This window comes from Gossypium raimondii, chromosome 6, assembly GCF_025698545.1.
Source record: "Gossypium raimondii isolate GPD5lz chromosome 6, ASM2569854v1, whole genome shotgun sequence".
In the NCBI taxonomy this organism is placed as follows: Eukaryota; Viridiplantae; Streptophyta; class Magnoliopsida; order Malvales; family Malvaceae; genus Gossypium; species Gossypium raimondii.
In genome coordinates, this window is record NC_068570.1 from 46,312,357 (window position 1) to 46,325,074 (window position 12,718).

General features: G+C 32.9%; 1 protein-coding gene across 1 annotated transcript; it reads right to left on the minus strand.

Moving 5' to 3' along the window:
* Window positions 1–5,805: 5,805 nt before the first annotated feature.
* LOC105772027 (cytochrome P450 710A1) lies at window positions 5,806–7,317 on the minus strand. The gene has a single exon (XM_012593379.2). It carries the CDS (start codon window positions 7,315–7,317, stop codon window positions 5,806–5,808), a length of 1,512 nt encoding a protein of 503 aa, XP_012448833.1.
* Window positions 7,318–12,718: the final 5,401 nt, after the last annotated feature.

A 12,718-nucleotide genomic window follows, 5' to 3' on the forward strand; every position in this document is an offset into this window, starting at 1 on the left:
CTGAGTTTTCAACAAACTTATCGGTAAGAAAAGAAGTCGAATCTAGAAGAAATGTTGACTAAATTTATTTTATTGTCAGAAACTAGATTCTAGAACACTGAAATGACTTTGAAGAATCAACAAACATCTATTTAGGGTTTTAAGAATCATATTAGCCAGCTTGCTAAATTGGTTTTGGAGAGACAACAAGGCATTTTACCTAGTAACACTGAAACCAACCCAAAACAGCAAGTTCAGGCAATCACTGTATGAAGTGGAAGGAATTAGCCGAGCCTAAAAAGAAATTGAATTTAGAAGCTGTTGAGAAAGATGATGGGGTTGAGGAATGCAAGAAAAAGCATAATTCGGTGGTTAGAGAATACAAACCACCAATTCCATATCTGGAAAATTTGAAGAAAGACTGTTTGATTGAACAATATGGTAAATTTCTTAAACTTTTAAAAAAAATTACATATTAACTTACCTTTTGTTGAAGCCCTTTCGTAAATGCCCAAGTATACAAAATTTTCAAATGAGCTACTAATAAATAAAAAGAAGCTAGACGAATTGCCCAACGTTAAGCTCGATGAAGAGTGCTCGGCCATTCTCCAAAACAAACTTCCCACCAAGCTTAAAGATTCAGGGAGTTTTACCTTTCCTTATTTTATTGGTCAGGTCACTTAAATGTAGAAAAAGCTTTGGTGATTTGGGTGCTAGCATCTAATGCCTCATAAAATGTTCAAACAACTTGGTCTCAGGGAACCAAAACCTACAAGGATGAGTATTCAATTAGCTAACATATCAATTAAGTATTCTAGGGGTATTATTGAGGATGTACTTGTTAAAGTTGATAAATTCATATTACTTGTTGATTTCATTATATTGGACATGGATGAGAATTTTGAGGTACCCATAATCTTAGGTCGACCCTTTTTAGCCATTGCTAGAACTATTATTAATGCGGGTAATGGTTAACTTCTGCTAAGGATAGGTGATGAAGAGATTACTCTTCAAGCAAGTGATGCTGTGAGAGTTTCTAGTGACTGAGAGGATACTATTTATTTTGTTCACATTAGTAATCATGTGGCTCAACATGCTTTGCAGGAAATCACTCGTGAAAACCTGTTAAAATCGTATCATGTTCAAGGTGATAAAAATCAATGGACAAGTGAAGAAAGAATGGTGCAGCTCGATAAACAAAGGCTTATGAGAAATTGAGAAAGTACAAAGAATTAACAAAGCAATGTCATAGTTTGCATTTAAATATGACGAAATAATTCAGAGTTGGAGACAAAGTGTTGCTAGACAATTTAGACCCACGAATGTTCCTTGCAAAACTTAGGTCAAGATGGTCGAATCCAATTGTGGTACAAAATGTATTCTCATTGTCATGAGAGAAGAAAACAATTAATCTACACAACCTGAATGAAGCCACACGGTCGTGACAGGCGAGTCATGGACAGTGTGAATACTGGAGTAAATTTTTCAACTGTTTTTCTTTTTATTTTATCACCTCTTTATGTTATCTTATTTTTGTTTATTATCCTATTAGTGTGCTTTGAACCATGTACTTAATTTAGGATCTCCTACGTTTTCAGATTTCACTAGTCCAGCAAAATCATCCAAATTCAGGGTAGTTTCAGTTCTCTTTCTCCCTTTCTTATGATACTTTGCTTAATGTGATTATATTTGTTTGTGCATTGAGGCAATATACATCTTAAGTGTGGGGAGGATTTTATATGTATATACGATATAACCCCTAAATTATTGTTTGTGTTTTAAGTAATTTTCTCAAACCTAACATTAAAGTTAATTTTTTTAAATTTTGGAGTTTTTATTGATTCTTTTTGGGATTAATTTGTGGATTTTTGTACATTGTATGATTTATACTTTAAGACGTGAGAGAGTCAAGAATGATAAGTTGTGTTTCAGAAATTATTATTTTAAGCTATCTCCTTGAACTGAAGCATTATCTTGAAATTTTAAATTTACAAGTTTTCCATCAAAACCAAAAAATTTTGTGAGCTTTTGAGCTTATAAAGCATATATTTTATTCCATGCTCATTTTATTTTTGGTTGTGAGTATGTCAACTTAATTTGTTATTCTAGAACTTGCTTCGGTTATACATGTCAATATCACATTACTGATTTGGTATACTGAGATGACAAAGATACTTAGGATTTAACCTGTTTAACCTTTAAATAGCTTACTCGTTGAATTAACTCCTAGTAAACCCCGTTGATCCTAACACATTTTTCAACTTAACAATTGTTCATGTTAATCCGTAAACCACATTAATGTATTAATGTTGTAAAATTCTTTTTATTGACTCCTTTTTTATCAAGATTCGATTTGGTTAGTTACCTAACTATATTTTATCTTTTGTATTGTTTAATTTTACTTTGTTTTCAAAAAAAATGAAAAAAAAGTGAACAAAAATGAAGTGAAAGAAAATTTTGAGCTTGAATCGTGAGTCTCATTGTTTTTATAAAAGCTCACATCCGCCCTTTATTTCTTGTTGATAAATTCTTTTAATTCAACAACTAATTTTTTTTTTGTGGTTTGGCAACTTATCAACTCGACTCTCAATTGTAACCAACTTTTCTAACATTTTCCATACCTTTAACTTAAGCCCCGTTACAACTTTATAAAGACATCTTGATTGGTGTGTCATCTCGGTCTATAGATGGAGATTTGATTTTCAAACAACTATGGTAATAGCATTTCTTGTTTGATTGTTGAGTGCACATTATGTGAACCTTAGACACCTTGAGTGCTTTGAGTGAACCTTAGTGAGGGTGTCAATTCTCGTTTTGTTTGAATTTTAAGTAATTATTGAGATATGGGAGACATCTATGTTTTTATGCTTTAAAAAGTTTTGTTTGGATTGCTTGTACTATTTAGTGTAATTTTAATGTGAATTTCCAATGCATGATTATTTGTAGATTATCTTAAAACAAGATTGATGAAAATAATAAATTAAGGAAAGTTAACTTGAATGTGGGTTGAGAATTTTTCTTGAGGACAAGCAAACACTTAGTGTGGGGATATTTGATAATGTTAAAAGTAACATGTTTTAACCACATTCTTAACGTGTTTTTGGGTGATTATTTCATGTTAATTGTGAATTTTATACCACTAATCCTTTAGATTCATGTTTTAATGCTTAATAGAACAATTGGGAGCAAAAGAAGCGAAAAACGAGAGAAAATTGAAATGTCGGAGTAAGCTACAGGAGCCACACGGGCTAAACTATTCCATACGGCTAGACCACATGACCATGTGACCCAAACGAACTTGTGGTAGTCCGTGTCGATTTCATATAATTGCACACTGAACAACGAAAATTACAATTTTTAGGGTTTTTAGGCATTCTAAGACGTATATATGAAAAAAATAAGAAGATAGGAGGGAGCCGTCAGAGAATACTCAAGAAAACAACTCGAAAAACACCATTGAAGCTGAGTCTGAAGCAGATTTCCATCAAAATTGAAGATTCTCAGTTGATTTCTTAGGAAGTTATCATGAGTTTCTTTATTTCTTTTGGTTATAATATGTCTTGGATGTTTCCATTTTCAAAGATGAACTAATTTTCTAAATACCTAGGGGAGATGAACCCTATGAAGAATTCTGTCTTTTGATTTTTATTTTACACAATAAATACTTAGTTTCTTATTCTCAATTATGTGTGTTTAATTATCGGTTTAATATTTCTAGATTATTTATCCATTTTTTATGTGCTTAAATCGGTAATTGAATAGACCCTGTTTAAGAGTAGATCTTGCATAATTGAGTGGAGTTGCATGCAATCCTAGAAATAAGAAGGCATAAATCTACCGGATTACAGTCAAATCTAATAGGGGAATCCATAGTACGAGTTAATGAAATAATAGGGGTTTTAATTAGAAAGAAATTTCAAGTAATCAACCTAGAGATATTTGCGTAATTTATATTAATAGTGATAGATGAAATCTATTTGAATTCTTTCCTGGGTATTGTTACTCTTGTTGGTTGTTACTCGATTATTTTCGTGATTTTTTCTTTGTCGTGTTCGTTAGTTAATTAAATTAGTTAATTTTAGTTTTAATCAATCACTCGAATTATTCGGTTAAATAATAGAAAGACGGTAATTACTAGTACTTTTAGTCTTCATGGGAATGATATCTTTGCTCACTGTAGCTATACTAATAATTAATAGGTGCACTTGCCTTAGTCAACTTCTTAGTTAGTTTCGTGACACATCACCGAGCCTCCAATAACTTGATCAGTACTACATAACAACCAATTCAGACTCTCCAATCATCAAAAGGATCATACTTTACTTGCATGTAGAAACCATTTAAGTAACTATTCATAACATCAACCCAGAACAAAACATATTCGACGACTAATTGACATTTTTAACTTTCTTTCCTTTCCTTAAACCCATGCATATAGAAAGATTAGGAAACTTACCAACTTAATAAATCAATTAGTTATTTGTGCACAATCATTAGCTTATTTCCTCCATGCAGACTGCTCTTTCATCTTTCTTCCTTGCAACCCCAACTAGTGAAGATGGTGAAGAAAGAATAGAGAAAGAAAAAGGCAATCTCGGAGGGTAACATCTCTCCCTTATGTAGTACCCCATTATTTACTTCATCGACTCCGTTTTGACAACCAAGTGTACAACTTCTTAATCATCATGTCTCCTACTAACTTATTTCTAGTTCATAACCAACAGGACTATGGTTGGAATCTAACTTTTCCTCAACCAGCTCACTACTTGTTTTATTTGCAAAAGGAACACGATAAAATAGAGAACCTTTCAATTTAGTACGCCAAACTCTTTTGCTACCTAAGACCTTACAAATCCGGGTGTGACAAAATAATTTTTAAAAGCTACCCATATTTGTTTAACTTAAAATAACGAAAAAAAATTCTAAAAATAACCAAAATTAACTTGTTTGATATATTTTTAGTAAATTATTATTTATTATTTTCTACCCACATTGTGAATTCTAATTCAATCATTTTTGACATGATGACTTATTTGGCCCTCTAATTTTACAAAAAAAAATCATTTTAGTCCTCATTTAATTTTTCGCATCTTTTAACCCTTAAACTTGTGCTTTTTGTCAAATCACTAAAAATGAATGGAAAAGTTAACGTATGATAACTTTACTTGGCATACACATGGATGCTACGTTAACAATTAATTTTTAAATTTAAAAATTCACAAAAATTATAAACATTATTTTAAAAATTTTAAATTATTAAAAAAATATAAAATTAAAATAAATATTTTAATTTAAAAAATATTTAATTGCTAACGTGACATGCACATTGACTACCACATGGATATCATATCAGCAAAGTTAACCCTTGAACTTGTGTTTTTGTCAAATCACCCTAAAATAAATTAAAAAAAATTAACATTTATTAACTTTGTTGACATGACATACACGTGAATGACATATCAACATTTAATTAATTTTTTAAAATTAAAAAAAATTAAAATTTGTTTTATAAGTTTAATGATTTTAATTTTTAAAAATAATTTTTTAATTTTTTTAATTTTGGTACACGTGGAAAACATGAACACTATTCGGACTAAAGAAATGACAAATACGATTCAATTGAAATTTGGTACATTTCCTTTTTTTCACCTAAACTTTGTTTCTTTATATAGTATGCATATATGATATAATATCCCCCCATAGTAGAATCATAAGCAACAACAATGTTGGACTGGTCCTTCAGTTGTGAGAAGACGACAATGGCAGCTTCAACCATCAAGTTTAGCAGATATTGTAAGAAAAAAAGACAGAACAAACAAAGTTTGATCAATTAAGAGTGAAATTTGGGTAACGTGGGCAACGCCATGTCAGGAAAACCATGCATCCGTCTTTAGGGCTGATTGTCGGAGTGTACATAATTTCATCGCAGCCGTCGGTTCGGTGCCTCTTGAAATCCAGTAACGTGACGAACATGGCGATGAACAGAACCAGATGGTTCAGGGCGTATCTTTGGCCCACACACTGGTGTGGACCGGCCCCAAAAGCCAGGTAGTTCCTTCTGAATATCACGTCTACATGCCTCTCCTCGGAGAACCGCTCCGGTTTGAAACGGTCGGCTTCCCTGAACCCTTGGAAGGACGACTCGTAAACCGATGGAAACACTATCGATCCTTTGGGAATTGTGTACCACTCGGTCAACGGGAAATCCTCCACTGCAATGTGCGGCACTAATGTCGCCGGCGGCCGATATCTCACCACCTCAAGCGCCACTGCTTGTGTGTACTTCATTTCCCTTAATTGCTCTGCGGTCATTAGAACATCCGATTCCGGCGACCATATCCTCGAAACTTCCTCCCGAACTTTTCGGAGAACATCAGGATGAGAATCGAGGAGTGTCACCACCCAAAGGAGCGACGACGTGGAGGCATCTTGGGCGGCAAAGAGGAAATCAAATAGGTAGTTTCCGATTTCTTCGTCGGTGGAGTGCGGCGGCGGTGTTTTGGACTCCGCGGTTACCCGAACCATTTCCTGCATCCAAAAATCGATTAAACAAGAAGGGTCTTCTCCTTGGAGCATTCTCTTTTTACTTTCAGCAGCGCAATGAGTAAGCGTTTTGAGCATCCGCTCAATACCCAGCTTGGCCTTTCGGAAAGCAAAACCAGGGAGATCAAAGGGTAGCTTCATTAAACCCGTATTGAAAAGATCATAATCTACTTTGAATCTCTCCCGAGCTTCACTTGATAGATACGTGCCGACGAAAACCGTTTGAGAAGTCTCGAGATACAAGTCGCGAACTAAAAGACGGAGCGGAATCGGCTCCGCGGGCGAAACAGTCGACCAAAGTCGCTCCCATGATTTTAAATGCTCAAGAATAATGAGCTGCTGCAACTGGGTGTAGGTTGACAATGCTTTAAGAGTAAAGTTAGGAGCAATATGACGGCGGAGATCTTTGTGATCTTGTCCGAACATATAGATCATGTTACGTTGGCCGAAAAGTTTTTTACCAAATGGGTGTACGATAAGTGAGAAAGCATCAGGTTTGACGTTGGCAAAGATAAGGTGAGAAAGTTCAGTATTTCGGATAAAGACAATGAAGCGACCGAAAACGTAATTAACAGAAAATCCAACGGAAGCAGACAGCTGAGCTTGAAGTTGCCAGAACTTGGTGGGATTTGATATCAAAGGAATTACGTTGCCGAGGAAAGGAAAAAGGATGTTGGGACCAGGGACATTTCGCTTCCTTCGCAAATACCAAATCTGTTCTAGCAAAAGAATAAGAAGTAAAAGGGTGACCAAAAGTGGAACTAAAAGAGAAAGAAAGGATGAAAAGGGATTCATTCTTTGTTTTTCCAGAAAAGAGAATGATTTGGGGATGGGAGGAAATGGACGAAAAAGAAGGCGTTTAAACAGAAGGTTAGAAGTATAGGTAAAACTCTAAAGAGGAGGAAACGAAATGTTTAATTTTCTTTTCTCCTTAAAATAAAACGAAATAAAGAAGATTGGGTGAAAACCATTTGTATTAGCAACCATCCATATTTAAAAAAGTCAAATATATGAGTATAAAAATATTGGCCCTCAAAAGTGCGATTGAAAATTGGCATGAGATATTTATAATTTTTGGTCCCTAATTGTATAGTGACTTTACAAGTTGATCCCTGAATCTCAACTATAAATAGGCCTAATCATTTTTTATTTTTTATCATCCTCACATTTGTCATTCTCTCTTTAAGGCATTGTTCACTCTCTTTATTTGTAAATTTTTACTTATATTTTGGAGTAAAATATATTTGTTAGTGTCTGAGGACGTAAGTAAAATTTGCTGAACCTCGTTAAAATTCTTATGTTCTTTATTGTTTATTTTGCATATTTTGTGAGAGTGATTGTAGTGAATTATTGTGCGATTAAATTACAATAGAGGGATATTCTGGCTAAGAAAGACCTGGTACTTAACTGATTCACGTGATCCACCTCTCTTTCCTGGGAGTTGAACTTAGTGTGATTTTTTAGTATAATAATTTTACTCTTTTATACGCTTCCGCACAACAATTTGACACAAAATATTTTTTTCTAAAAAATTAAAAATAAAGATAAATATGTTAACTTTATTGATGTGGCATCACGTGTAATTTACTAATTCAATGATTAAAAAAGATAAAATTTTATATAAATGATTAAAATTATTTTTTATAAAATTAAACTGCTTAAATAAATCTTTATGCCAAAATATGTAGAAGAATAATTGTCCGGTTTGACGGAGGGGGCTGCTTACAACAGCTAGTGGCGCCTCTATTTACATAAATGGAAACTAGAGGCTATTGAAGTTCAATTATATTTAAGTGGATGTATATTATCATAAATTTGCCTTTATTTCTATTTACTTATCTTGAATGTGTCGTTGATTCGGTGCCTCTTGAAATCCAGTAATGTGACGAACATGGCGATGAATAGAACCAGATGGTTCAGGGCGTATCTTTGGCCTACAGACTAGTGTCGACCGGCCCCGAAAGCTAGGTAGTCCCTTTTGAATATCACGTCTTTTTGTCTCTCCTAGAGGACCGCTCCGGTTCGAAACGCTCGGCTTCCCAAAACCCTTGGAAGGACGACTCATAAATCGATTGGAACACTATCGATCCTTTGTGAATTGTGTACCACTCGGCAAATTCACCCCAATGAAAAAATTAACGTCAGTTAACTTTGCTGACTTGGTATAGAAGTGGATGCCACGTTAACAATTAATTTTTAAATTTAAAAAATTAAAAAATTAAAAATATTATTTTTAAAATTTTAAATTATTAAAAAAATAAATTATAATAAATATTTTTAATTTAAAAAAATAATTAATTGCTAACATAATTTGCACATGAATTGCCACCTGGATGCCACATCAGCAAAGTTAACCCTTTAACTTGCATTTTTGTCAAATCATTCCAAAATGATGAAAATTTTACCATTTGTTAACTTTGCTGACATGAAATTGTAACGGATTGCAACGTATTTATGAATTATCGTCTCCACAGGGACTGTATAAGCTTAACCAAATATTTATAAAATTGCAATTAACAATTTGATATAATAAAAGTCAATAAATTTGGATAGTGATGATTAGATTAAGTAAAATTAATTAGATGCAAAGATTGATCCCTATGCAATCCTAATCTAGATGCAATTTACCTAAATGTATGAATGCATGGCTTTAGCAACAAAAACAATCAACATTAAATGAGCTAGGATAATTATATTAATCAAATCAATTTACTTTCATCATGCTAACATGTTCAGAGTTACTTCCATGGCAACTCAATCTCTTATGGGTTTGGAAACCAAATTAAGTCCTCTTGAATCTTTTACTTAGTTAAATATGCATGTTACTGATCATATTAGACTAATGGTTTCTTAGCATTTATGTAAGGCCACAGGGACATTTATGTTTAGAACAGTTTAATTACATAAATCTAAAAACCATGCAAGATAATAGAGCTAACTTAAGATATTATGAACATTAACTTAGTCGGTTTTAATGACCTAAATTAAGCATTGAACTTTTCAATTATGCGTCTACTAGCCGTCGTCTGGTTAGGATTGCTTAGCTAATCTGAGTGCACTCAATAACGTATGAATGAAATGCATCATGATATTAATTGAAAACATAATTGACCGATGCACAAAACATGTTAACATGAATTAAATAAATCTCATTAAATTAATATAATCATCCTAGTAGATAGGAATTAAAAATTCATAGTTGATGTAAAAAACATAAAACTCAAAGCAAACATGTTTAAAATAAATGACAAGAGGAAAGAGTAGACTCAATTCAGCAGCCTTTCAGATCTATTCTGACTGAAGCGTTCCTTCGTTTTGATTGAAGGTTCATTTGCTAAGGGTTTAGAAGGTAGCCGACTAAAGAGTGCTTTTGACAAGCTTTTGAGGCTAAAGATGGGAGAGGGGATGGATGACTATGTAAGGGAAAAAGGGAAAAAATTGAGAGAAAACTAGTGTGAGTGAGAGAGGAATGTTGAGTGATGAGGGATGATGGAAAGTTGAGGAGTGTCAAGGTATTTATAGGTGAAGGTAAGGGTTTGAGTATACTAAAAATAGGTTTAAATTTTCTTCCTTCCCTCTCTAATGTGGCCAACCATGCTTCAAGGAAAAGGGATGACTAAGTCTTCTCAATTTGAATTCGAAATTCAAGCTAAAAATAGCTATAGAGTAGACAGTTTCAACAGGGAAGTTGTTGGGTTGAATTCTGATTATTTTCCAACTGCAGGGATCTTCCATTAAAAATCCCAAAACATATTTTGGGAAGCCGTCTTCTATTTCCAAAATTGGGCTTCTAATTCACATTCTTTACTGGGTCAAGTAGTCAATTCCATGCCCAAAATTGCACGTTCTTGCAATTCACATGAATAATTTGTGCATGGCCATCTTTTACTTATTTAAATCATGTCTTCAATAGCCTACCCACATAGTGAAAAAGACATACATTAATAAATTAACATGAATTAATATAAAATATGCATGAAAATCATGTAATTAAGCATAATTTCATGTACTTTCTAAATTCATGTCTAAAATTACTAATTAAGTAAAATTCACTTATTTTAATAATAATTACTCAAGATAAACATAATAATTAAGCAAAAAGGTGGTAAAAACATATAGAAAAACCCTATATAATTTCGATTTTACATGCCCCCAAACTTAAACCATTGCTCATCCCGAGTAATGTTCATGCACAGCATAATTTTTTCTAAGGCAATTTTATAAATGATAAAACAACATCAATCTTTGCACATAATCATGCTTCAATAAAATCATGCTCAAAAATATTATTTATTCATAAGTAGCTCAAATACAAATATTATTTCTAAATATTATACTAAGTACATCATAATGTCAACATGAATCATAATTTGCATGCATTTTCAAAGTCATACATAACATTCACCAATCAATATGCTTCCATTATCAACTAAACATAGCAATCCCAATGTTTAATTAGTGTCTTCATAGGTTGAACTTAGTAATTCCTCTCCACAAATGTAGCTGATATAATCATTTAATCAATAGGTCTTTTATTAGGTTGTAATGGGGCTAGGCTAAAGGTAAGGATAAAGAGAAGTGATTTTTAGGTTCAAAACATTTTAACCCTAACTTTGTCTTAGATCCTTTGGCGTCACAACTTTCATACAAATGGGTCTTTGGAATACCCCCAAACTTATTTTGGACTTATGCTCCATTTTTATTTTTCTCAAACTTTGAGCAAACTTTGCTATTTATTTTTGAGACTTTAAGCACTCCTTTATTTGCTCTTATATTTTTGCATTTGAGCAAACTTTTCTTTGCCCTTTATTCATTTTCTTTCTTTCTTTTTTCACAAGTGAAGAGCATGTACATCTACTCATAATTTTCCTCAAACTTTGATCACCAAGACAAATTTTTGGTTAAGATAGGTGCAAAAGAATAGGATAAAAATAAAAAAAATGTTGATGTGGCTAATAATGTGCGTAATTTGCAATAAACAAGCCATTAAGCTCAAAATTAAGTTTCAAGGGTTAAATTTCATAAGGTTGACTTAAAAGGCTCAAACGATCTAAAGAAAGTTTTCCTATATCATGTTAGAGTCTTATACCTCCTAGGATTTCGCCTCAACAAAGTTACTAAGTCAATTATAAAGACTTAAACCTTCATACATGTTCATTTCTAAAGAAATAAAATTTTCATGGCAAATCCTACATAAGACTAAGATCATACAAGTATTCCATCACCCAAGGTAACATACGAATAACTTAGATAAAATAAAAAATCATGCTTGCATTTGAACATACTTATGAACAAAAATTCTTTTTGAACATTCATTTATTTCAGCATATTTTAGTAAAAAGATTGAATTATACTTCAAAATTTATGTGAAATCCCTTACTAAAAATTCATGATACAAAATGTCTTATCCCCCTTTAAAAACAAGCAATGTCCTCATTGCGTAAACAAAGTAATGAATGAAAACTAAACACCATGTAGGTTTACATGAAAAGAGAGGTGAGCCATAAAGACTGCTTAAGTACCAAGTCTTTATAATACCCATTATAATACCCAAATTTTGCCCGGCCCGAGCTCAAGTATTAAAAAAATATAAAAAAATATATAAAATAAATAAAATGTTCAGTTTTTTATTACAATAGTAGGCCCAAAATAGCCCAAATCGTTTTTAACCTAAACTACCCAAACACTAGCCTAGCCCAATATCCCCAACCCAATTGAAACCAAAACTAATCCAGACCCAATTCCTAAAATGGTGGCCCAATTGCTATGTGGCCCAACGATGCAAAATCAGAAGCTGAAACCCTAGGGCAAACCCCAGCGCCGCAGCAGTTCCTCTCGTCCGTGTGTGCCAGGCCTCTGTTCTCGCGTGCACCTCCGTACCCTCCGTATCCGCCACGTCCACTGCTCCGTATGACTGCAACAAACAAAAACGAACAACGCAGCACCAAAAGGAAACAAATAGCAGTTGTAAAAAAGAAGATTTGAGATTTTGATTTTCTTTTTCATTTTCTTTTCGGCTATATAAGCCATTAAACAGAATTTGTAAAAGGAGACCACGAATATTGTATCAAATTTTTTTGAAAGAAAAGCAATAGAAAAAGATAGTTTCTAAAGGTGATTTGAAATTTTTTCCTTTCAATTTCTTCTTTCTTTTCTGTTTCTTCAAGATTAGTCTATTATATTTCTTATTTGCAAA